Raw genomic sequence first — 24,983 nt, 5'->3', positions numbered from 1 at the left:
GTGACCAAACCTATCCGATCTCCCTCTCATGTCACTTCTCACGATTAAAAAAAAAAAAAAAAGTATGATCAGAAATTTGGGGTGGGGTGAGGGAGTGCTGCCAAGCGCAGCGGGCAAACCCGGGAGAGAGCGAACTACAACTCCCATCCGGCTCCGGGGCCGCGGCCGTCCCCAGCCCCTCTCCCTGGGCCAAAGGGGAGGCGGCCGCTGCCCAGGGCGCGAGGAAGTTGTAGTGACCTGGGCAGGCACCATCTAGGTTAGGGCCGGGCGAGGGAGCAGGTGGGGCTGGGTCTGGGGCCGCGCAGGGGTACGGCGGTCGTTTCGACCCCAACGAACCCCCTCCCCGCCCCGCTCAGGAGTTGCTTTTCACGGTCCGCCCCCCCCCCACTTCCTGGCCGGGAGCTGGCCCCGCCCCGCGCGCCTCCACCCTCCCACCTTCGCCTTCAGCCGCAGCTCCCATTGGCCGGCGCGCACCTGCCCGTCCGTCGGGGGGCGGGGAGGAGGGCGGGGCGCGGCGCCCAGGTGAGGGTGCGCGGGCGGCGGCGGAGGAAGGTGACAGCGGGGAGGGCGGGAGGGCGGGGGGAGGCCGCGCGGACCGACGGACGCACGGACGGATCGATCCACCGACAGGCGGGCATGCCGACGGCCTGGCTCTAGTCCGGGCACGGGGCTCCAGCCGCGGCCATGGAGCAGAGGCTACGCGCGCTGGAGCAGCTGGCGCGGGGTGAGGCCGGAGGCGGCCCGGGGCTCGACGGCCTCCTGGATCTGCTGCTGGGGCTGCACCACGAGCTCAGCAGCGCCCCCCTGCGTCGGGAGCGCAATGTGGCGCAGTTCCTGAGCTGGGGTGAGTAGCCTGGGCGGCACGGGGTGGAGGGTGGACGAGCTGCCCTAGGGACCCCCCGCGTATTCCACCTCCTCATGCCCTCCCGCAGTACCGCACACCCTAGAGACTTCCCTTGAAGACTCTCCCCATCCCCGCACTTGGCTCTAACACGTGTCCCCGGACCCCAGGGCTGACCAACTGACTCACCTGCACACCTCAACGTCACTCACACACGCTGGTTCCCACTCCCAGACCTCAGCAAATACACAACACGTACTTAACACAGTCACACACAAACTTGTCCCCAGCTGTAGACCGCAGACGTATGTACCTAATACACACTCTCCTCAACCTTATGTACAAGATTCCTGCCCCAGCCAGGACCCCTCTGCGTGTCACACAGACACACAGGCTTTCTCAGTCTCCCTCATTCCTCACCCGCACATTGAGACACATGCTGCTCATGAAGGGACCCAGGGAGCCCTGCCTGCCGTGCCGTGGAACACCTGGATCCCTCTGACTGTCCTACACATTCACAGACCTGTAGGTGCTCATATTGGCAGACACCCCACACCCTGCACACAGTCCACCCAGCCTGGACTCCCCCTATGTGCGATGTGCTTCCTGAGGTCCATTCCTGAGGTCTAGAGAGGGGTACCTGGCTGGAGGTGGGTCTGCGCCCTTTCCTGGTTGACTCATCTGAATTACTGGGAGTGGCTGGCAAGGGGGTGACCCTGAACCCAGCGTGGGCACTGGCGCCAGCCGGAGGGTTCCCTGGTCACACCTGGCCAGGACATGGGAACCCAGCCTGGAGGGTGGGGTGAGGTGGGGTGTTTGCCCAGTGGGTGACTAGCGTTCCTGGCGCTCCTGAGCTGTGGACAGGCACAAGGTTCCACCTGGTACTGTCGGAGGCCTGCCACCTAGACTTGCTCCTTGCATCTGGGGTGGGGGCAGTCGGGGCCCTGCCCCTGTTGCCTGCTGGTCTACCCAGGACTCGCGCATATTATGCTAGTGTTTCTGACTGTGTTGTCATCACGCACCCCTCCCCCATAATGCCCACACCCACGTGTGTGTGTTTGCACACACGCGTGTGCTCCTCCCTAACCTGCGCCTGGCATCTCTGCCTAGGACCCTAGCGTGGGGGCCTGTCTGTTGACATCTCCCGAGGTAACTCCAAGGGCGTGACTCACTCCTCTCCTGCCCTAACTTGCTCCTGCTCCTGCCCAGAGCCCCCATCCCCTGTGGCAAGGCTGGGGCACTGAGCCTCCTGTCCTGGGGGTGTGGGTCCTCCCGGTTCTGGACCCCAAGCCTTGGCCCATCTGGCTGGCGGGGAACTGCCCTGGCCTCCGTTCCCCCTTGGAGGCCTGTGGCGGCTCCTCCCTAGCTCCATGCACAGACCTGGGAAAGAGACAATTAATTTCTGTAATGAGGTTTCCACACCACCCCCACTGCGGGGGTTCTGCCTGATAAACCTGTGGAGCAGCTCTCCGTCCCACCCACAGGCCCGCCCAGCTGGCAGGGAGTTCACCTCCTGGCAGGGGGAAACTGAGGCAGGGCGCCAGACCGCAGCTGCCCCCAATCCTGACTGGTTGCTCCTGCTTCCCTCCCTCTGTTCCAAAGACCCAATCCCCCTGGCCCCGGGCCTGTGGCCTGGAGAGGGCCTAGGAGTGACTGGAGATGTCCCTCTTGGAGCTATCAGAGACTGTGACACAGGGGGAGGCTCTTGGCCAGCCACAAGCCCCATCCAGAGAGAGAGAGAGGACTTAGAGCAGCAGGGCTGGTCAGCCTGGAGGGGACCCTGAGTGCGAGCTCAGCAGGGCTGGTCAGCCTGGAGGGGACCCTCAGGTGCCAGGAAGGGGTTTGTGGACCTGTTTTTGAGTCTTGTGAGCACCTGAGACGACTGGTATTTATGTCTCCAGACCAGGGAGCCCCACTGGGGATAACCTCGCAGAACCCTCCCTGCCCTCCAGGCTGCCCCACCTCACCTCAGCCAAGTACTTCTGCACCTACAGGGACCCTAGACCCTGGCTCACAGTTCCTGAATGGTAGAGAAGCCTCTCTGGGGACAAGGAATGTCACTTGTCCAGTTTCCCAATACAGGCCCCTGGCTGACCCTGTTAGGGGCCAAGAACTGTGAGCCGGGGGTGGGAATGGTGTCCTCATCCTCCCCAGGGTGACCTGGCCGACCAGGGTTAGGCCCCAGGCTGGGAGGATTACATGTCCTGTCAGGGATGGAGGCTGCCTGGAGTCAGGGAGGTGGGGGCCAGGTGGAGTCTGCTGAGCCAGGACCTGCCCCTGCAGCTTCCTGGTCAATGCTGCAGGGGCTCCCGGTCCTATCAGCCCCTTGGCTGTCCCTGGGAAGGTCCTCCCTGCCCTAGCCTCATGGGAGTGGCACCTCCCAGCTTTCCCAAGGTGAGAGAGGAAGCTGGCCCTCTCACAGCTCACTGAGCTACCTGCTCTGTCCCCTCAGCCAGTCCCTTTGTAACCAAGGTGAAAGAACTCCGTCTACAGCGAGATGACTTTGAGATCCTGAAGGTGATCGGCCGAGGGGCCTTTGGGGAGGTGAGCAAAGGGCCTGGGGTGGGTAGGAGGGGACAGGGGATCTGCACCTGACCTGGCTGACCCCACTTCTCCCTGTGTCCTCAGGTTGCTGTGGTGAGGCAGAGGGACAGTGGGCAGATTTTTGCCATGAAAATGCTGCACAAATGGGAGATGCTGAAGAGGGCCGAGGTCAGTGTGGGCTCTGGTCTCGGGAAACCTACAGATGGGCAGAGGAAGCGTGTGCTGCCAGCAAGACCCGCGAGGCACTCAGGGGAAGGGGCAGGGCAGGACCTGGCTGCCAAGCCGACAAAGGATTCCATCCTCGACAGCCACCCATCTCATGTCCCTTCCTCACAATAAGCCTGAGTCACATCCCCAGCCCTTTTTATTTTGAGATAGGGTCTCACCAAGTTGCTCAGGGCCTTGCCAAGTTGCTGAGGCTGGCCTTGTACTTGCGATCCTCCTGCCTCAGCCTCCTGAGTTGCTGGGATAGCAGGCGTGGGCTACCTAGCCTGGCACAGTAAACCTTTCTGAAGAGTGGGAAGAGTTGTTCCCACTTTCTGTACGTAACAGAGGCCCAGAGCCTTAAAGCATGGGTTTGGCTCATCCAAGGTCAGCCTGGGGCAGAGCAGAGCTGTACCCTCAATCTCAGCCCCGAGGCTTATGAGTCCTTCACCATCCCCCGAACTGATAAGGGTCTTTCCTAGGCTCTGATCCTAACTGCTCTCTGCTCCCCCAAACCTGTTACAGACCGCCTGTTTCCGGGAGGAGCGGGACGTTCTGGTGAAGGGGGACAGCCGCTGGGTGACTGCTCTGCACTATGCCTTCCAGGACGAGGAGTACCTGGTAGGACACTTGGGAGTGGGGGCAGATCTTGCCTGGGGACAAGGAGAAGCCCCTTGGGGGCCAGGGCACTGGGTCCCACTCAGACCAGGAGGCAGCCTCTTCTCACCAGTTCCTGGGCTTAGAGCCTCCTGCTGAGTCTGGCTGGGAGCTGGCCACCCCTGAGCTCTCTGGAGGCCAGGCCCTGCCTTCCCAGTGCCCCAGGGGGCCGCTCCTCCTATTCTCATTCTCCCTGCACTTTGGGCAGTACTTGGTGATGGACTACTATGCTGGTGGGGACCTCCTCACGCTGCTGAGCCGCTTTGAGGACCGCCTTCCCCCTGAGCTTGCTCAGTTCTACCTGGCTGAGATGGTGCTGGCCATCCACTCACTGCACCAGCTGGGCTATGTCCACAGGTAAGGCCCTCAAGGCCCCCGCTGCCCGGCCAGTCCCTGGTGAATGCTGGGGTATGGCATTGCCATGTACCCAGCTCTGTGCAGGGTACTTTGTAAGTTTCTCTTGACTCCTCCTTCCAAAAAGCCCTCTGAGGTGGGGATGCAGTGTGTCCCTTTCACAGTGAAAGAAGCCATAGCTAAGCACAGGCAAGCCCTCAGTTCAAGATGACCCAGCTAGCGGGTGGTAGAGCTGAGGTCTGCAAGGGGTGGTCAGGTCTGCAGGTAGCCCTGCATCCCCTGCAGCTTGTCCCAGGGCCATTCTTGTGGGACTTTTCCCCAAGGTGACCACCATCTTCCTCCTGGCCACCAGCCTTCTCTCTTCTTGCATGCACGCACACACTAGGCTCATGAGTGCCCTCAGGAACACACGTGGGTAGAGCAGGTGGCACCTGGACACATGCCTTAAATGGGCATCCACATGGAGCCATCCCTCACGCTCCCTGTCCCCCTCCAGGGATGTCAAGCCAGACAATGTCCTTCTGGACATGAACGGGCACATCCGCCTGGCTGACTTCGGCTCCTGCCTGCGTCTCAACAACAGTGGCATGGTAAGGACCACGCCCAGAGTGGGAACTGGAGGGGTCAAATTCTCAGGGGAACAGGGGGCACCAGGGCAGCCCGCCTCTGGGGAGTGTGGCCCCAGGCCCGGGTAAGGGCCTAGCAGGCCCAGCCAAGCTGGAAGTATCCTCATAGCATCTGACACCAACACCCACAGGTGGATTCATCGGTGGCAGTGGGGACACCAGACTACATCTCCCCTGAGATCCTACAGGCCATGGAGGAGGGCAAGGGCCACTACGGCCCGCAGTGCGACTGGTGGTCCCTGGGAGTCTGCGCCTACGAGCTGCTCTTCGGGGAAACACCTTTCTATGCTGAATCCCTGGTGGAAACCTATGGCAAGATCATGAACCATGAGGTCTGGCCACTGGACCCTGGGATTCTGGGGAGACAGTGGAACAGCTGCAGGCCAAGGTGGGCCCCTGGCCTGACCTGCCTGGCGCCTGCTCTGGCCCACAGGACCACCTGCAGTTCCCCTCAGATGTGCCTGATGTGCCAGCCAGTGCCCAAGACCTGATCCGCCGGCTGCTGTGCCGCCAGGAGGAGCGGCTGGGTCGTGGCGGGCTGGATGACTTCCGGAACCACCCCTTCTTCCAAGGCGTGGACTGGGAGCGCCTGGCGAACAGCACTGCCCCCTATATCCCTGAGCTTCGAGGGCCTATGGACACCTCCAACTTTGACGTGGATGACGACACTCTCAACCATCCAGTGAGTGGCACATGCCACTGCAGGAGGGGGCTGCCCTGCCCTATGAGGGCTGGGAGACTCCCCAGAGGTTCCCTAAACAGTTGCTGGCCTGGGTGAGGCCTTTGGGGGCTCATGAGAGTTAGGGTTCACCTGGTGGCTCTCCTGCACTGAGGTGGATGTACCACATGAAAGCCGGGTCTTCCTGTTAACCAGAAGAGAACTCCCAGCAGCCCCTGAACACCACAGCCTCAAGGACTTATGGGAGATGTGATTGGTTTTGTCCCCCTGGGTTCGTGTCTGAGCAGGAAGAGGTTGACATGCCCGTTTCTGGGGTCTCCTGGTTCTTGAGCGTCAGCCTGGAGTTGTGCCTGCTGGTTCTGATTCTCCTTCCCTCTCTTGCAGGGTACCCTGCCACCACCCTCCCATGGGGCCTTCTCAGGCCACCACCTGCCCTTTGTGGGCTTCACCTATACCTCCAGCCGGTGAGTCTATCATCACACACCTGCTGGGAAGCTGGGGGCATTGTTCATCAAGAGCCTGAGAAAGGGCTGGAATGACTTCCCAGAACCAGCATGTGGCAGTGAGCCTCACATCCTTAGGGTCCAGGCAAAGCCATGCCCATATCCTGCAGCCACATGCCAGCATGTGGCCTTCGTGATGCCCTACATGGCAGGCTTGAAAAACATCGGACTCAGAGGAGAGACTTGCAGTTTGGAGGGCTCCTGCTTCTCCTGAGCATCAATTTGTACCTCTGTAAAATGGATGGGAGATTGTCCATTTCTGGGGCTGGCCCAAGACTAAAGCGAGGGCCCAGTGTACAGTGCCGTGAGATGGGAGGAGTGCTTTGAGCAGTACATGCTGAAGACCCACTGTGTGCTGGGTGTGGGGCCAGTGGGCCCATCTTACCTGGGCCTCCATTTTGCCGTGTGAAAACTGAGGCTCAGATAAATGACTGTCCAGGTCACCTTGCTTGTGAGGGCCAGGATGGCCCAGGGTCTCCTGAAAGCCTGGGTTGATCTCTCTCTCTCTCTCGCTGGCACAGAGCCCAGTCCTGGGAATGGAGCTGGCATTCAGTGGGTATTTCTAGGATGAATGAAAGCAGGAGGATGGAGGAGGCTTTGGGTCTCCTGGTTCTTGAGGGTGAAGTTTCTGGTACGAGTTGCCCTGTCCTCCTCTAGTTCCGCTTCTGAGAGCAAATCTGAACCTGGGACTGCCCTGGAGAAGTTCTGCCATTTGGAGCAGGAGAAGGTGGAGCTGGGCTGGAAGCACCAAGGTAAGGGGCAGCTGGGTCAGGCTGAGGGTTCCAGCCCTGGGGGCTGCTGCTGCAGGACAAGCTGCTCACTGTGGGCCCTCCCTGCCAGAGGCCCTGCACGGCCGCTCAGACCACCAGGAGCTGGCACGGCTGCGGACAGAAGTGCAAACTCTGCAGGGGAGGCTGGCAGGTATTGCTCCCCCTTCCCAGCACAGGCCGTGTCCTCCCTGTATCCCCATCCTGCACCTGCTCTGCCCATGCCATATGGTCTTGGAGGAGAGGCTCTGAGCCTCTGTGTGGAAAATATGCCTGGGAGACCCACCCCCTGGGCTGCGGGGAAGGTTCCGTGAGATCCTGTGGTGGACCCTGAGGCTGGGGAGGTCAGTACATGTGGGTGTCAGTGACTGTTCCTGCAGAGATGCTAAGAGACAGCAAGGCCCACTTGTCCCAGATGGATGGGGCTCCTGCTGGTAGCCTAAGCCAAGACGGTGACCTGTGGCAGGAGAAAGATCGGCTCCAGCAGGTGAGAGCCGAGTGAGGGGGATGAGTGGCCTGGGCTCATACTACAGAGGTCTGTGCCCTGACTTGACCTCGTGCTCCCCATCCCTGGCTCCCTAGGAGCTGACTGAGGCTCAGGAAGGGCTGCAGGTGCAGGGTCAGGAGCTGCGCAGAGTCCAGGGCCGGCAGGAGGAGTTGCTGCAGCAGCTGCAGGAAGCCCAGGAGAGAGAGGCGGCCTCAGCCAGCCGGATCCAAGCCTTGAGCTCCCAGCTAGAGGAAGCCTGGGATGCCCAAAGGGAGGTGGGTGATGGGAGCGGGAGGGAACAGCAATGGGCCCTGTGCCTGTGTTCAGGAGGAAGCCTGCAGAGCCTGGTTCAAGGAGCTGGGAATACCATATGCCTCTGTGTCCCACATGTGGCTGGTGGAAGCTGAGCCAGGGCACCATGGTGGGGAAGGGTGTCTGGGAACCCACTTCCTCCTCCAGCTCACTGTGTCTGGCAGAGCCTGGGAATCTGTCAAGTTGGGGTAGAGGGATTTGGGTGGCAAGGCCAGCATGGGCCTGATTGCACCCCCTCACAGCTGGAAGGCCAGGTGGCTACCCTGCGCCAGGAGGTGGCACAGCTCCAGGGACAATGGGAGCGAAGTCTTGAGAAGAAGTCTTCCCCAGCCAAGGTAGTGAGGCTTCTACCCCTGGCCAGAGGCCCTCCCACCAGGGTCCCTGACCAAGCCCCTGTCCTGTGGTGGAGTGGGCCATGGCCGCTTGGGCCCGCCTTACCTGACCCCCCCTCCACATCCTCAAGACTGTCCACACAGCCTCTGAGACCAACGGCACAGGCCTGCCTGAAGGTGGACCTCAGGAGGCCCAGCTGAGGAAGGAGGTGGCAGCCTTGCAGGAACAGCTGAAACAGGCCCGCAGCCGTGGGTGAGCAGGCAGCAGGGACGGTGGGAAGGGCTGGCCCGGGCCTCGCTGGGTGTCACCACCACCTCTGCCTTTTCCTCGCCAGGCCTGGAGAGAAGGACGAGGCCCTGTGCCGGCTGCAGGAGGAGAACCAGCGACTGAGCCGGGAGCAAGAGCGGGTGAGCAGGGTGGACAGAGAGGACTGGGCGACTGACAGGCAGGACAGGGCGAGTGTTGGTGGGGTAGGTGGGCAGAGCTGCCAGCGATGCGGCTGGTGGGCATGCTGTAGCAAGCGAGAAGGGTGAACAAAGATGGTCTTCAGGGTGGTGGGGACATCTGTCAGGAGACTGGCAGGGGTTAGGGAGCTGGCAGAGAGCCAGGGCTGCTAGGCCTCCTGAGGACTGAGGCCATCTTCCACCTGGCACCAGCTGGCAGAAGAGCTGGAACAGGAGCTGCAGAGCAAGCAGCGGCTGGAGGGAGAGCGGCGGGAGACCGAGAGCAACTGGGAGGCCCAAATCGCAGACATCCTCAGCTGGTGGGTACCAAGGCCGGGTGGGTCCCAGGTGGGCTGAGGGCCCAGGCCATGACCTTGAGCCCTTCCCAATCAGGGTGAATGATGAGAAGGTCTCTAGAGGCTACCTGCAGGCCCTGGCCACCAAGATGGCTGAAGAGCTGGAATCCTTGCGGAATGTGGGCACCCAAACGCTCCCTACCCGGCCTCTGGTGAGCCCCAGATTTGCACTGTGGGGGTGGGAGTGGCAGAACCAGGGCTTTGGACCTGACTAGGTGGCACAGGCAGCATGTGGTCTGGTGAGAGGGAGTTCTAAGGCAGCCAAGCCCAGAGGGCATCTTATAGGCTGCCCTGTGGCCACCAGGACCACCAGTGGAAGGCACGCCGGCTACAAAAGATGGAGGCCTCTGCCCGGCTGGAGCTGCAGTCAGCACTGGAGGCTGAGATCCGTGCCAAGCAGAATCTGCAGGAGCAGCTGACACAGGTGCAGGAGGCCCAGCTGCAGTCTGAGAAGTGAGGCCAGTGGCAGGCAGGGTTGGGGGCCAGGGCCCCACGTGGAGGCCTGAGGTAAGCCTTTTCCCGCTTCCCCCCAGACGCCTGCAGGAGGCTGAGAAGCAGAGCGGAGCCCTGCAGCAGGAGCTGGCTGCCCTGCGGGAGGAGCTGCGGGCCCGCGGGCCAGGTGGTGAGTGGCCACAGCACACCTGCCTGGGAGCCAATCCCCCACCCTGACCTCATGGTCACTAGGAGGCTCCCATGACAGCCTGGATGGGCTGTGGAGAGAGAAGTCTGCCCACACTCAGCAACTAAGCCCAACATCTGTTACCCAGTACTTACTGAGCACCTGCTGTGTGCCATCTCCCCTCCCTCCTGGCCTATGGCCATTTCCCTGCTGACGAAGCTGGGAGTTGAGATTCCCCCATTGCTGCCTCTGTTTCCTCAGGCCTGGAATCCCACCTCCAGTGACCCATGCTCTCTATTTGCAGATACCAAGCCCTCAAACTCCCTCATCCCCTTCCTGTCCTTCTGGAACGCAGAGGTGAGAACCAGATAGAGGGACTGGCTGAGCAGGAGTCCTAGGGAGAGGCAGAGGCCGTGACTATTGTCCCTCCCTCTCCCATCCCCAGAAGGACTCAGCCAAGGACACTGGCATCTCAGGAGAGGCCCCAAGGCCTGGGGTGGAGCCAGAGCTGAAGCCGGAGGGCCGCCGCAGCCTGCGCATGGGGGTGAGGACGGGGGGATTCCATTAAGTGGAGGCTGGGCCATGTCCCTGCCCCATGCCTGTCTCACCTACTCAGGTCCCTCCTACAGGCTGTGTTCCCCAGAGCACCTGCTGCCACCACTGCCCCTGCAGAAGTTCCTCCTGCCAAGGTCAGTGCTTTGAGGGGCAAAGTGGGATGGGGACTCCAATCCATTCTGCCACTCTCCATGCACATGTTGGGACTCTTCACAGACATCACCACAGGCAGACCGCGCTTGTGGTGGCGGCAGTAGCCAAATGCACTGCCATAATCCCCCTGGGCTTCAGAGTGGGCACTGTGACACTGTTAATCCTTGTCTGCCTGCCTGACACCTCAGATGGTTATACAGCCAGCCCTGGGCGTGGCAGGCATGGGTGATGGCATGTCCCTCCTCTGCAGCCTGGCTCACACGCACTGCGTCTCCGGAACTTCTCGTCCCCTACCAAGTGTCTCCGCTGCACCTCACTGATGCTGGGCCTGGGCCGCCAGGGCCTGGCCTGTGATGGTGAGAACCCATACTCCATACTCACCCATTTCCCCTGCTAGGCCCCAGGCCCGAGGGATGTGACCCTGAAACCCCCAGGCTCTTTGTCTCCAACAAGGGTCACTGGTGCTTCCTGGTCAAATTTCCCACCACTCAAGTTTTTCTTTTCTCATTTGATGGGCAGTTGGTGGTAGTTGAGGTGCCACTGTGGCCTCAAGGGAACGGGGGCTAGGAAGGCCCAAATCCTGGGTCTGGGCTGTCACCACCCAGCCTCACACCATCCTATTCCTCTGCTTCCCCTGCAGCCTGTGGCTACTTCTGTCATTCAACCTGCGCCCCCCAGGCCCCACCCTGCCCTGTGCCCCCTGAACTCCTCCGCACAGCCCTGGGAGTGCACCCTGAGACAGGCACGGGCACTGCCTATGAGGGCTTCCTGTCGGTGAGCTGGGGCTTGGGGGAGAGGGAAGATGGGCACAGGGGCTGAGGACACGCGCAGCCCTCCCATGCTTACTTCCCAAAGGTGCCGCGGCCCTCGGGCGTCCGGCGGGGCTGGCAGCGGGTATATGCTGCCCTCAGTGACTCACGCCTACTGCTGTTTGATGCACCTGATCCAAGGGTCAGCCCTGCCAGTGGGGCCCTCCTGCAGGCCTTGGACCTAAGGTAGGTGCCGGGCAGTGGGACAGGGTAAGTGACTACTGGGTGAGGTGGGCAGCCAGGGATAGTGCAATCTCTGACCTGCTCCATGCCCCTCCCAGGGATCCCCAGTTCTCAGCCACTCCAGTCCTGGCCCCAGATGTTATCCATGCCCAATCCAGGGACCTGCCACGCATCTTTAGGGTGAGTACTTAGGACAGGGTGGATTCAACCACTGTCCACCTTGCCGTCCCCACTCTGGCCATAGCTGCCCCCTTGGTCAGTCCAGTTTGTCTCCTTGTGAATGGCTACACAGGCTCCTGGGCTGCCTTGCGGGAACCTGGCCTTGTCCTGCCTTGCTTAGGGCCCTTGTATAGCTTCCCATTGCCCTCAGGGGGCTCTGAGGCTGGGGCCTTTGTCCCCATGGATCTGACCCCACAGACCTCCCCAACCCTCTATCCTGTCACCTCTCTGCTCCAGCCACACGGTACCTCTCCAGTTCCCAAAGTGCCTTGTGCTCATGCATGCCCCCTCTTTGGTTCTTCATATTCTCTTCCCCTGTGCGGACTTGCCAGCCCCAGGCCTGAGCTCACCATGTTGACCAACTCCTGGTTAGCTGCTTCTCCCCTGGGCCTGGGTAGGGCCCTACTTTGTATTTGCACAATGCCTGTCCTTCCCCCTGTGGCCCTGGGGCCAGCTGAGTGCCTGCCTGACCGTACTGTCTGGCTTATCCTCTGCTGTCCTGTGCTTAGCACTGCACCCAGCAAGCGCACAGTCCTCGGCTGGTGAAGGAGTGGAGGGAGGAGGGCAGGATGGGTCTTGTCCTGCAGCCCTGTGGCCTGGGTTACCACCTACAGGTGACGGCCTCCCAGCTAACAGTGCCACCGACCACCTGCACCGTGCTGCTACTGGCTGAGAGCGAGGGGGAGCGGGAGCGCTGGCTGCAGGTGCTGGGTGAGCTGCAGCGGCTGCTGCTGGACACACGGCCAAGGCCCCGGCCTGTGTACACACTCAAGGAGGCCTACGACAACGGGCTGCCACTCCTGCCCCACACATTCTGCGCCGCTGTCATCGGTGAGCCTCTTGCTGAGGGAACTCTAAGCAGGTTGGGGAGAAAGTCCAGGCCTGCAGGGAGGGGCTGGCCCAGATTGTCATTAAGGCCACTGTCAGTGGCCTTTCTAAGAGCTACAGATTCCACCCTGCACACACACACTCTCAATCTGCCTGTGGGCACAGATATGTGAAGAGCCAGGGGCCAGGGGACCTGGCTTCTTGCTACTCCATTTCTCTGTGCCTCAGTTTCGGCTTTTACTAGAAGAATCTCGATTGGAGGAGCAAAGGCTTTAGAAATTGACAAATGAGCCAGGAATGGTGGTGCACTCCTGTAATCACAGTGACTCAGGAGGATCTCGAATTCAAGGCCAGTCTCAGCAATTTAGCAAGACCCTCAGGAACTTAGCAGGACTATATTAAAAAAAAAAAAATTAAAAAGGCTGGTCATATAGATCAGTAGTAAAATACTCCTGGGTTCAATACCCAGTACAGTATCCCTCCCACCCCCTGCAAAAAAAAAAAAAAAAAATCACAAGTTCAAAGCCAGCCTGGGCAACTTAGCAAGACTGTGTCTTAAAATAAAAATGACTGGGATGTAGCTCAGTAGGACCACCACTGGCTTCCATCCCCACTACTGGGGGGGAAAAAAGATAAATGAGGGTCCCAGTCCTGGTTGTCCTGCCTGCTGATGGGTGATCATGGAAGAGCCACAGAACCACCTGAAGCCTCGCAATGTCTCCAGTGTGGAGCTGCCAGATTCACTTGGGTTTAGCTGGGAGCCTGGCCTCAGCAGGTGTGAAGCAGAGATCTTTGGCTTCCCCAGCAGCCGAGGTCCTGAGCCAGCTCGAGCCATGCAAGTCACTTAGGGTAGAAGCCACAGGAGAGACTGTGGAGCCAGAGATTGAGGTTGTTCCTTGGCAAGGGGTTGTGCTTGGTGCTTGTCCCGCACTACTTCATCTCCTCTGCACAGCACCTGTTTACAGGTCTTTAGTTTATGTAAGGGGAAAAGGAGGTTCCAAAAGGTGACATGATGTACCCAGAATCCCACAGTTCAAGATGGTGGGCTCTCCCCCTGACCCCTGTCGTGGAGGCCCTTCCCCTTTAAGTCAGCCCAGACTGTGGGAGTGACCTGCCCACTCAGGGGACAGTGAACAGGATTCTTGCCCCCATCACCTCAAGAAACAAGAGACTCAGCAAGGCAAGCGAATGCCCTGACTCCCCAATCTGGTTTGGCCCTCTGACCCTTGACCCTCTTCCCCTCCCAGACCAGGAGCGGCTTGCCTTGGGCACAGAGGAGGGGCTCTATGTGATCCATCTGCACAGCAATGGTACATGAAGGGTTGGGCCAGGGTTGGTGGATGGAGCCAGACCCAGAGTGTGGAGGAGGATAGGGACTGGGTTGCTTCTCACCCACCTGCTTTTTTCCCCACTCCCCAGACATCTTCCAGGTGGGGGAGTGCCGCCGGGTGCAGCAGCTGGCTGTCAGCCCCTCTGCAGGCCTGCTGGTTGTGCTGTGTGGCCGTGGCCCTAGCGTGCGCCTCTTTGCCCTCTCGGAGCTGGAAAGCACTGATGCAACAGGTGCCAAGATCCCCGAGTCCCGAGGCTGCCAGGTGCTGACAGCCGGGCGCATCCTGCAGGCCCGCACTCCCGTACTCTGTGTAGCTATCAAGCGCCAGGTGCTCTGCTACCAGCTGGGCCCGGGACCAGGGCCCTGGCAGCATCGCATCCGGGAGTTTCAGGCACCTGCATCTGTGCAGAGCCTGGGGCTACTGGGTGATCGGCTGTGTGTGGGTGCCGCGGGTACCTTCGCCCTCTACCCTCTGCTCAACGAGGCTGCACCCTTGGTGCTGGGGGCCGGCTTGGTGCCAGAGGAGCTGCCACCATCCCGTGGAGGCCTGGGTGAGGCCCTGGGTGCTGTGGAGCTCAGCCTTAATGAGCTCTTGCTGCTCTTCACCACTGCTGGAGTCTACGTGGATGGCACTGGCCGCAAGTCACGCAGTCACGAGTTACTATGGCCAGCAGCACCCACAGGCTGGGGTAAGGCCAGTAGAGGGCCTGGCTGGATGGGGTTGGGCACTGCACTGTATTGAGGAAGACAGGGTTCTGCCCAACCTCCTGAGCTTGGCACTGCAGCCAGAGCCTGGCATGTCCTGTTCTGCCTGGGTGTTGTACCTGGGATTTTCCTCTTCTGTCCTTCATTTCTCCTTTTTTCCTCCCTGTGCTGTGCTGCCCTCCTTCCACTTGTACCTGGCTAACTCTTTTTTTTGGGGGGGAGGGAGGGAGTACCAGGGATTGAACTCAAGGGCACTCAACCACTGGGCTACATCTCCAGCCCTTTTTGTATTTTATTTAGAGACAGGGTTTCACTGAGCTGCTTAGTGCCTCCCTGTTGCTGAAGCTGGCTTTGAACTCTTGATCCTCCTGCCTCAAACTCCCAAAATACTAGGATTAGGGGTGTGAGCCACAGTGCCCAGCCATGGCCAACTGTTTTGTTTGTTTGTTTGGTACTGAGGATTGAACTCAGGGCCCCTTAACCACTGAGCCACATACCAGCCCTATTTTGTATTTTATTTAGAGACACGGTCTCACTGAGCTGCTTAGCGATTCGCCGTTGCTGAGGCTGGTTTTGAACTCTATATTCTCCTGCCTCAACCTCCAAGTTGCTGGGATTATAGGCATGCACCACTGCACCCAGCTCCTGGTCAGCTCTTAAGTCAAGCCCTAATGGCACCTCAGGACCTGGAGCTAACAGGCACTCCATGACTGCTGTCATCATCATTATTGCCTTCCGGCTCCCTGTCGTGCCCTCTCCTGTCACTGTCCTCGGCTTCTCTTTGCTCCCCCACCTCTTTTCTGGGCTCCTTTCTCCTACTTCTCAACTGGTTTGGTGCACTGGGAGCCTGCAGAATAGGTTGGGACTGGTTTCTTCCTCCACATCCAGCACCCAGCCCAGGCAAGCACACCCTAGGGGCTATGGATGTCAGGAGCAATGTGCACTGAGGTGGTCTGGGGCGTCCTTGGAGTGACAGGATAAGGGCTAGATTAGAGGGACAGAGCTTCCATCATGACCAAAGGCCATTCTGGGGTGGGGCCTAGGTTGGGTGTAGCACAGACATTCAGCTGTTAGGCCCAAACTGCCTGGAGCCAAATCCCAGCTCTCCTCTTCAGCCTGGTGACCTTGGCCATTACATGCCTCTGGGGTTTCCAGTCCCTCTGCAGGTTGGGGGTGATGTGGTACCTGCTGGGAGTTGTTGGGAGACTTAAGGGCTCCCTGGTTACCTCACTCCTTAGGGAGAGGGTGGAGCAGCCTGCGTCTTCAGGGAAGGACCTTTGCAGTGGGGCTTGGAAGTCCCTGTGCTGTGGCAGGGCACAGGGTCTTCCCGTGGAATGGAGGCGGGATCCAGCTCAGAGAGGTTCCTGGCTTGCCTGGGGCTGCACAGTACAGGCAGTTTCCCTCCTGCAGGTTACACAGCCCCCTATCTGACAGTGTTCAGTGAGAACGCCATTGACGTGTTTGACGTCAGGAGAGCAGAATGGGTCCAGACGGTGCCGCTCAAGAAGGTGAAGGCCTGCCCAGACCCCTGGGGCTGCACGTGGTGGGGCTGGGGGCACGGCCTGACTCTGGCACCTACTGCCTCAGGTGCGGCCCCTGAACCCAGAGGGCTCCCTCTTCCTGTATGGCACCGAGAAGATCCGCCTGACCTACCTCAGGAACCGGCTGGCAGGTGAGGGAGCGTGGGGGTCCACAGGTGAACAAGTGTGGGGGGGGTGACCCCGAGTGCAGCTGACCGGAGCCCTGCAGGCTTGTGAGCACGCCCACCCCCAGCTCTCTGCTTCTCTCTCAGAGAAGGACGAGTTCGACATCCCCGACCTCACCGACAACAGCCGGCGCCAGCTGTTCCGCACAAAGAGTAAGCGCCGCTTCTTCTTCCGTGTTTCGCCGGAGCAGCGGCAGCAGCAGCGCAGGTGCGCATGCGCGATGCGGGGCCGCTGCTGGGCGGAGCCTTCCACCATTGGGGGCGGAGCGAGCACTAGCTTGTCAGCCCTGCGCCTTACGCCCCCTCTGCCCGTAGGGAGATGCTGAAGGACCCTTTTGTGCGCTCCAAGCTTATCTCACCGCCCACCAACTTCAACCACCTGGTGCACGTGGGCCCTACTGACGGGAGGCACAGCGCCCGGGACTTGCCTCGAGTAAGTTCTCCGGAGCCAATCACAAGCCTCCCTAGTGGGGCCAAGCCAATCACCGGGCTCTCGGGTGAGCGCGAGCCAATCACAGGCCTCTGATTACCTGACTGCTGAGGCCAGTGACTCATCCCTCTGATACCTGGCCTGGAGCCGAGTGTTCAACCCGTCTGTTGTGCTTCCCGCTGCCAGCCTCCTGCACTGTCCCTTAACAGGCTCCGGAAGAGAAGGGCCGAGGTGCCCGCAGCTCCGGCCCGCAGCGGCCCCACAGCTTCTCCGAGGCGTCGCGGCGCCCTGCGTCCATGGGCAGTGACGGCCTCCCTGGAGACACAGACCCCAGTAAGGGCAGCCCCGCAGCTTCCCGTACTCCACACCCAAATCTCCAACCCTTTGGACCCCGCAAATCTGACCTAGGCACTTTTGTTCTCTTCCCCAATCCTGCTCCTGGAGCAGTGAAGAGGAAACCTTGGACATCTCTGTCCAGCGAATCAGTGTCTTGCCCCCAGGGATCCCTGAGTCCTGCAGCATCCCAGATACAGGTGAGCCAGTGGGAGGACTTTTCCCTCCCCTATCCAAAGGTCAAGGATTCTGTTTTCCTCTGAGCCCTGCGCCCATGTTGTGAGGCCAGAGGACAAGCTGAGCCCTTCCCTGCCCTCACCCTAAGACAGGCAGAATCTTATCTGCCTCGGCCCCTGGAGGCAGGTGGGCCTAGGCCCCTCTGACTGTTCTAGCTGCCCAGTGGAGCCCAATCTCCCTAGGCTTGCCTCACCTATAAAATGAGGTAATACTGTGAGATCCGTATGAGGTGATGTTACCTAGAATTGGAAGTGCCCCGGGAGAGTCCTCGGGTCTCTCTTTTTTTTTTTTTTTTTTTTTTTTTTTTTGTCGGTGGTGGCAATCTGGGGCTGGGGACAGAATGCAGAGCTAGGCAAGTATAATACCACTGAACTCCAGCGTCAGCCCCTGGGATTCTTCAGACCCAGCCTTTGGTTTGGGAGAGAGGTCAGGAAGGAGCAATTTAATGTGTAGAAGCAGGGAAGACAGTTTCTTTCACCTTCCAGCCACCTCTCCATCTGTCTCCCAACACACACACACACACACACACACTCTCTCTCTCTCTCTCTCTCTCTCTCTCTCTCTCTAGTCACACAGGGCCACTCAGAACCCCAGACTTGCCTTGTTCTTCTGTACTTTCAAGATCTTGCCCCTACAGTCCCTCCTCCTTTGAATGTCCTTCTCTGTCTTCAACCTGATTAACACCCAGGCCACCCAGGCTGGCCACTGATCCTGGAGGGGAGAGGAAGTTTTCCTGGCCACTTGGTTAGGTGGTCACTGCCACCCCATCACCCCTTTCCTTGTGTATCCTGCCTCGTTCTGGTTTTCTTCTGGGTACCTAGGCTCTTTAGTGGACTGTGGGCTCCTTGCTGGTAGGAGTCAGGTTTCCAAGTTCTTCTGCCCAGAGTAAAGCCAGTTTGTTGACTGGGTGCCGATTGGAGTGAATGAATGATGGACTTTGGGTTCCCTCAGGGTTGAGTAGGAGTTCTCCAGGTTCTTCCAGTGACTCAGTTACTCCCATCCCTGCCACACTGCACATCTAACTTCTGCCAAGGCCCTGTGATGGGTCCTAGGGAGGCCTCTGGGAGGCACTGGCCTGCTGAGGACAATCTTCCCTGCCCCTTCCTCCCTGCTTCTTTTCTCCCTCTAGGTCTCAGAGCGGCCCCGGAGCCTCCCACCAGCTGCTGAGTCAGAGAGCTTCCCTTGATGCACTCTGCAGGGCCTACCCCAACCCCAAGACAGAAGGATGTGAGGGAGCAAAGAGCTTGAGGAATGCCATACTCCGGCTGGTCCCGGACACATGGAAATTGGACTCAGGGAGGGCCTGGGCGGGCAGTGCCCAGGAGGCTTGCCTGGGTTCCCAGGGCTCAGGATCCTGACTCCTACCCTCATCCTGCCTTTCCCCTTGGCTCCCATCCCCAGCCTATGCTGGCCACTGGGAATGGAAAGGCCCTGGTGCCCCAGGGTGACAGTGCCAAAGCCCTTCCTTCCAGTGGCAAGTCCTGGGGTGCTTTTAAGAGTCAGGGTGAGGAGAATGGAGAGGGATGAGGTCTCTGGGAGCAGGTCAGGGGTCTTGTGTAGACACTGGCCACCAGCTGAGACGAAGCTGGGGCATGTCAGGGTCTCTGCTCAGGGCAGGGTGGGACAGACAGGCTCTGATTCAGAGAAAAGAGTAGAAAAAGGAGGAGGCAGGATGTAGGTGAAGAAGGTGAGAGGCCAGAGGGGGAGAGGAAGTGGAAGAAGAGACGATAAGGATTGGAAGGTGAGAGAGGGCATCCAGAGGAGAGTGGAAGGATAAAGGAGGAACCAAGAAGAGGAGGGGAGAGGGAGCTGAGGGGGAGAACCAGACCCTGGGGCTCTTCTCTGGGAAGGGCTTGGTGGTACTGGGAGCAAGATTGACACTGTCAGCTAATCCGCCCGGGGAGGGGGGGGGAGATAATTCCAAGGAAGGGACGGGATGGGGAGGGTATTTATAAGGCTTCTCGTGGGAGATGGACACCAGTTGGGGGCCACTGGGCTGTTTCCAGGCATACTTTGGCCCTCCCCAGAAAGAGGGGTCCTTTTTCTCGAAGCTTCAACCAACTGCATTAGGGGAACCTAGGGGGCATTTTATTATTGATGATAGTCATTATTATTATATTACTATTTTTATTAAACCTCCTCCCACTAAAGCGTGGGGGGCAAAATAAGTATTTATCTCCTCAAATGCCACATCCCTGGGAGGGATGGACCTGATGCTCTGAGGCAGCAGGAAACCAATAAAGGCAACTTTGTAAGCTGCTGGCCTGGGTTTGTCCTTGGGGGGAGGGGTTGTAAAGTGGGGGATGGGAGATGGAGGAAGAGGGGCATCTTGTAGATAAAGACTATCTGTTTTTAGAAATGTGGTGATACTCCAACAGGGTGAGAGTTTAGTCTTGAAGGGAGGGTGTACAAAGGCACATGCAGTGTGAAGGGACCCCTCCTAGGAGCTGCAGTGTCCCAAGGCCAGCCAGCAGGAAGACTTGTAGTGGCCTGGCCATGGCTGAGCAGGAAGGCAGCCCAGGAAGTGAATCCCGGGTATGTGGCTGTGTCCTTTTGTGAAACTCAGCCGGCAGCCAGAGGCCTCAAGAGCACAGTTACTGCAGGTGGTAGAGTGCCGCAGTCCAGCTGCAGCAAAATAACGGGGGATGGGGGGGGTGGGGGTGGTGATGGGCAACTTGTGTACATTGATACAGCAGGAGTAGGAGCCGTTTATATTAGGACCAGAGGGGTATATGTACATTCCACACAGCTTATCTAATTAACATAAACTAGATACAGCAGTCAATCAATAAGGAATTTTCACACTTAATGGCTCGCTGGCCTGACTTCACAAACCACTCCCTCTGGCAAAATGCCAGGCGCCATCCTGACTTGTTTACAGACTCTAACAGTAGAGGGCAGCCTTGGAGGCTTCCCTGGGCACCCCTCTGCCCACTCAGATGTGGCAGCTCAGAGAGGGGGTGGGAGAGGGTGGAGGGAGGGCCTGGAGGGGTCTTACTTTTTAATTGGAGTTTCCATGACTAGGCAGGACATGGATCCTGGAAGCTGGTCTTCCCCGAATACAGAGAAGGGGCTGGGCTGCCACCATCTGGTTGGTAATGGGGTTGGAGGCTGGGTATGGAATTCTAGGATCTGGTAGGAGCCCAGGCTGGAGTCAGACAACCTGGGTTCTAGTCTGTCTGTGCAAGTTACCTGGCCTCTATAAGCCTGTGTCCCCATCTGTAAATGAGAATCATAAAACCCATGTCGTGGTGAGCTTTAGTGAGACAGTGACATAAAAAGCTTTCAGGGGGCTGGGGATGTGGCTCAAGTGGTAGCGCGCTCGCCTGGCATGCGTGCGGCCCGGGTTCCATCCTCAGCACCACATACCAACAAAGATGTTGTGTCCGCCGAGAACTAAAAAAATAAAATAAAATAAATATTAAAAATTCTCTCTCTCTCTCTCTCTCTCTCTCTCTCTCTCCCCCCCCCACTCTCTCTTAAAAATAAATAAATAAATAAATAAAAAGCTTTCAGACCGCTCAGGAAGTGTTTCTTCCACCTATTGGGGGGCACAGGCCCAAAGAGAGGACTTGTGCTGAGACTGAAGCTACTCCTCACCCAACTGGGAGAAAAGCCTCCTTCCCTGGCACCCAGCAATGAGTTAAGCAAAGCACTTTCAGTATTCCACATTTTGACACCTTTGACAAGTTAATTTTTCCCAACATTTTATATTTTTGGTGCTGGGGATTGAACCCAGGGGTCCTCTACCATTGAACTATATCCCTAGCCCTTTATAGTTTTTATTTTGAAATAGGATCTCACTAAGTTGTCCAGGCTGGCCTCAAACTTGCTATCCTCTTGACTCAGCCTCCTGAGTCACTGGGGTTTCAGGTGTGTATCACCATGCTCATCTCAGCAAGTATTTGTTGACATCTCTATGTGCCAGATATGTTCTAGGTACATGAGACACATTAGCGAAGAAAACGCACATGTTCCCTGTCCTGTGAAACTGATATTTTGGTGGTAGGAGGTAATTACACTGAGTCAGTTATACTGGATGCTAGAACAGTGGTTCTCATCGTAGGGCTATTTTGCCCCTCAACAGACGTTTGGCAATGTCTGGAGTCAGTTTCAGTTATGACACTAGGCAAAGGGTGCTATTGGCATTGAGTGGGGAGAAGCCAATAGATCTGGGCAGGGTAAAGGTGTTGGTGGAGGAATTTGGATCACACTGTGTGATTTGAGGTAGAATGGTTGGGTCTGCTGGGTTGGCCTTGTTGAGAAAGTGACATTTGAGCAGAGGCGTGAGGGAGGAGACTGGTGACACTTGGAGAGCAGATGATGACTGATTGGGCATCTTACTGCGCTAGGAAAACTGGTGCAGCCCTCACCTGTGCCTGACTTCTCTGCAGCTATGGTGGCTCACTGTCCACGCTCCTGGCAGAGCCAAACCTGCACGGGGAGCCCATTCCCCTCACTCATTCAAGGCCATGGAGTTCTCTATGAATCACGCACAACCTTCCTCCACCCTCTTCTTCTCCAGTTGTCATACTTTTCTACTTCCCATTGCTGTGAAGGTCACTGGGAGAGTCCTGTGTTAGCCCAGTCTCCAATTACTCTCTTCCCCTTTTTCATGAGCCCAAGCACATCAGACTTTTTTTTTTTTTTTTTGTACCAGGGATAGAACTCAGGGGCATTCGACCACTGAGCCACATTCCGAGCCCTGTTTTGTATTTTATTTAGAGACAGGGTCTCATAGAGTTGCTTAGTGCCTCGCTTTTTGCTGAGACTGGCTTTGAACTCGCAATCCTCCTGTCTGGGCCCCACAAGCTGCTGGGATTATAGGCATGTGCCACTGTGCCCAGCCACCCCATCAGACTTTTGCTCCTAAACTATTCTTAATAAGGTCATCAGGGGCTTCCACAGTGCTACTTACTGCTCAGTCCTCCAGCAGCAGCTTCTGCCACTGTGGATCACACTTCTGCCTTTGTACTTGGTCTTCTTACGTCTTTCAGTCTTTCAGGTTTTTACTCAAATCCCCCCTTCTCAGTGAGGCTCTTTTCAGGCATCCTAGCTAAAATTATAACCTCCCAGGCACTTTTTTTTTTTCAGGTTTCATTCACTTTCTTTCCTTTTTTTTTTTTTTAACCTTTATCCTTTATTTATTTATTTCTATGTGGTGCTGAGCATCGAACTCTGGGCTTCGCATGTGCTAGGTGAGTGCTCTGCCACTGAGCCACACCACAGCCCCCTCTTTTCCTTTTTTTGATGTTGGGCATTAAACCCAAGGGCACTTTATCACTGAGTTCCATCCCTAGTCCTTTTTATTTTTGAGACAGGGTCTAAGTTGCTTGGGGCCTCTCTAAGTTTCCGAGGCTGGCTTTGAATTTGTGATCCTCCTGCCTCAGCCTCCTGAGTCCCTGGGATTGTAGCTGTGTGCCACTGCACCTGGCTTTGCTTGATTTTTCTTGTATAAATACCCTGTGTTGAAGCCACAGGTGGAGCCTGGATCTTCTGCACAGAGTCTCTGGTATGGATTTTCACAAGGTGATGAATTCCTGATAGGGAGACCTGGTGAACACAGTCTTTTTGCAGAGATTGGGGCTCAGGAGTTATATGTCTTGGAGATGGCATGGAAGATTGCCTTGGCAAAATTGCCCAAGGTGGCAATGCAGCCCCTGGCAGAAGTGTAGCAGTCAGCAGTACCAGCAGCAGCAGCAGCTTCTTGGACACAGGGGCTGAGATGATGCCAGTGCCTCTGGGGGCAGGGATGGGACACACCCACACAGAAACACAGTGGCTTGTCACCTAGCAAGGGACAGTTTGGAGCTTGCCCATCTTGTTCCCCCAGTAGCCTCTCTGCAGAGGAACAATGGGGAATTTGGTCAGTATGATGGCCCCCTCAGAGAATAGTGGCTACCTTCTTGGAGCACTTAACTCCCAATCCTATTGACCAGTGCAGTCCCAGATAACAATAGATGCCTGGCACCTGGTCCCCTGGCCAGCGCAGGTCTGCTTCTGCACAGGCATGAACTTGAAACTTCATCCTGGTCCCCTGGCCAGCGCAGGTCTGCTTCTGCACAGGCATGAACTTGAAACTTCATCCTGGTCCCCTGGCCAGCGCAGGTCTGCTTCTGCACAGGCATGAACTTGAAACTTCATCCTTGGGTGATGCCCTCAGAAAAAAGTCAATGACTTCAGACTCCTTGATGAGCAGAAAGAAGAGCCAGATTTCCATGGACTAGATCTTCAAGTCCTTGGCCAGGGATCTCAGCTTGGTGACTGACATCCACTCCTGATCCTCAGGCTTGCCTCAGCCACAGTTTCAGCCCCAACCCCCGCCTTGGAGGAGGTTGCCAAAGCTTCTGCAGCAGCTGCATCCCCTCAGACTTAGGCCAACTGGGATGGTTGGTCACCCAATTTGCCAGTTTTTCCACCAAAGTACCTTTTCTCTTCCAGGATTCACTCCAAAATACATGGTATTTAGTTGTCTTGTCTCCTTAGTCTCTAATTTACAAGCTTCTGGATCTTTCCTTGTCTTTCATGATCTTGACACTTTTAAGAAGTACCACTAAAGTATTTTTTAGAATCTCCCTCAATTTGAGTTTGCCAGGTATTTTCTCATAATCAGGCTAGAGTTATGATTTTTAAAATTTGAATTAATTTATTACATTTCTTTAAATTTTAATGTTATATATGACAACAGAATGCATTACAATTCATATTACACATATAGAGCACAATTTTTCATAACTCTGGGTGTACTAGAGTCACATCCTTTGTGTCTTCATACTTGTACCTAGGGTAATAATGACCATCACATTCCACCATCTTTCTTACCCATATGGCCCCTCCCTCCCCCTCCCTCCCTTTTCCCCTTTGTCCCATCTAGAGTTCATTTCAACCTCCCATTCCCCCCTCCGTTATGAATTTTGAGAGGAGAAAATACTACAAATAGGGCTGGGGATGTGGCTCAAGCGGTAGCGCGCTCGCCTGGCATGCGTGCGGCCCGGGTTCGATCCTCAGCACCACATACCAACAAAGATGTTGTGTCCGCCGAGAACTAAAAAATAATAAAAAAAAATACTACAAATAATAAACAGGACAGGAACTTAATCTGGTTATTCACTACTTTATACCCAGAGCCCAGAGGGAATGCCTGAGTTATTGTAGGACACATATACACATTTGTTAACTGGGCGTGTAATCCTTGCTATTCAAAAGGCTGAGGCAGGAGGATGGCAAATGAGACCAGTCTGGATAACTTAGCTAGACCCTGTTTAAAATACAAAACAAAATAGAAAGGGATGGAGGTGTAGGGCAGGGGAAGAGTGCCCCTGGTTCAATACCCAGTCTGGAGGGAAAAAATCCATTTCTTGAGTGAATAAACGAATGAATGAATGATGCTGTAGAAACTTTTTAGTATTGTTTTCAATGTCACTAATATAAATACTGTCCTAGCATGCCTATTGTTCTATAGCTCTTTTCCTGCAATGGTATGCCCTGAAGACCCATGTAGGAAGCTCAGAGCTACCTACTTCACTCTCTTTTTTTAAACTTCTATCCTAATATAAATAACTGCAGAGGTTCTTTCAATGTTCTCTGCCTGTTAGATTTTTCTCATGGTCAGAATGAGGAGAGAATTATTATACACGGAGTAACATGAGACGTGCGTTACTGGACATTGCTAAATTTTCAACTACATGGCTGAACACATACACACCCCAGCAGTGTTTAAAAGTACCCGTTTTGCTCACATCTTGCCAACCTACAGCAGCGCAAGCACCCG

General features: G+C 56.9%; 1 protein-coding gene and 1 pseudogene across 7 annotated transcripts; one reads left to right on the top strand and one right to left on the bottom strand.

Annotated features, from left to right (window-relative positions):
• Positions 1 to 162: 162 nt before the first annotated feature.
• CDC42BPG (CDC42 binding protein kinase gamma) lies at positions 163 to 18,817 on the top strand. Of its 6 annotated transcripts, none has more exons than XM_081279071.1 (38): positions 163 to 279; positions 631 to 844; positions 3,294 to 3,385; positions 3,470 to 3,553; positions 4,115 to 4,210; positions 4,455 to 4,603; positions 5,097 to 5,190; positions 5,358 to 5,558; positions 5,660 to 5,908; positions 6,290 to 6,369; positions 7,066 to 7,160; positions 7,249 to 7,329; positions 7,556 to 7,662; positions 7,758 to 7,937; positions 8,217 to 8,309; positions 8,438 to 8,559; positions 8,642 to 8,714; positions 8,964 to 9,070; positions 9,144 to 9,258; positions 9,411 to 9,559; positions 9,640 to 9,728; positions 10,030 to 10,082; positions 10,171 to 10,269; positions 10,355 to 10,414; positions 10,684 to 10,789; positions 11,074 to 11,207; positions 11,289 to 11,428; positions 11,524 to 11,605; positions 12,259 to 12,475; positions 13,720 to 13,782; positions 13,892 to 14,491; positions 15,918 to 16,015; positions 16,095 to 16,179; positions 16,300 to 16,420; positions 16,528 to 16,645; positions 16,852 to 16,975; positions 17,087 to 17,175; positions 18,342 to 18,817. In XM_081279071.1, exons 2-38 carry the CDS (start codon positions 685 to 687, stop codon positions 18,396 to 18,398), a joined length of 4,662 nt encoding a protein of 1,553 aa, XP_081135197.1. In that variant the 5' UTR covers positions 163 to 279; positions 631 to 684; the 3' UTR covers positions 18,399 to 18,817. The 6 variants fall into 6 exon arrangements, with proteins under 6 accessions (XP_081135197.1, XP_081135198.1, XP_081135199.1 ...); XM_081279072.1 differs by having other exon boundaries at positions 191 to 256; XM_081279073.1 differs by lacking the exon at positions 163 to 279 and adding an exon at positions 286 to 522.
• Positions 18,818 to 20,733: 1,916 nt separating this feature from the next.
• LOC308641921 (small ribosomal subunit protein uS5-like) lies at positions 20,734 to 23,483 on the bottom strand (annotated as a pseudogene). The gene is made up of 3 exons: positions 23,335 to 23,483; positions 22,675 to 23,234; positions 20,734 to 20,753 (listed from the first exon to the last, which is right to left on the bottom strand). The product of its transcript is annotated as a small ribosomal subunit protein uS5-like (transcript).
• Positions 23,484 to 24,983: the final 1,500 nt, after the last annotated feature.

The sequence above is a fragment of the Spermophilus citellus genome (genome assembly GCF_964194105.1).
Source record: "Spermophilus citellus genome assembly, chromosome: 2".
NCBI lineage: Eukaryota > Metazoa > Chordata > Mammalia > Rodentia > Sciuridae > Spermophilus > Spermophilus citellus.
This window is presented reverse-complemented; position numbering and strand designations above follow the sequence as displayed.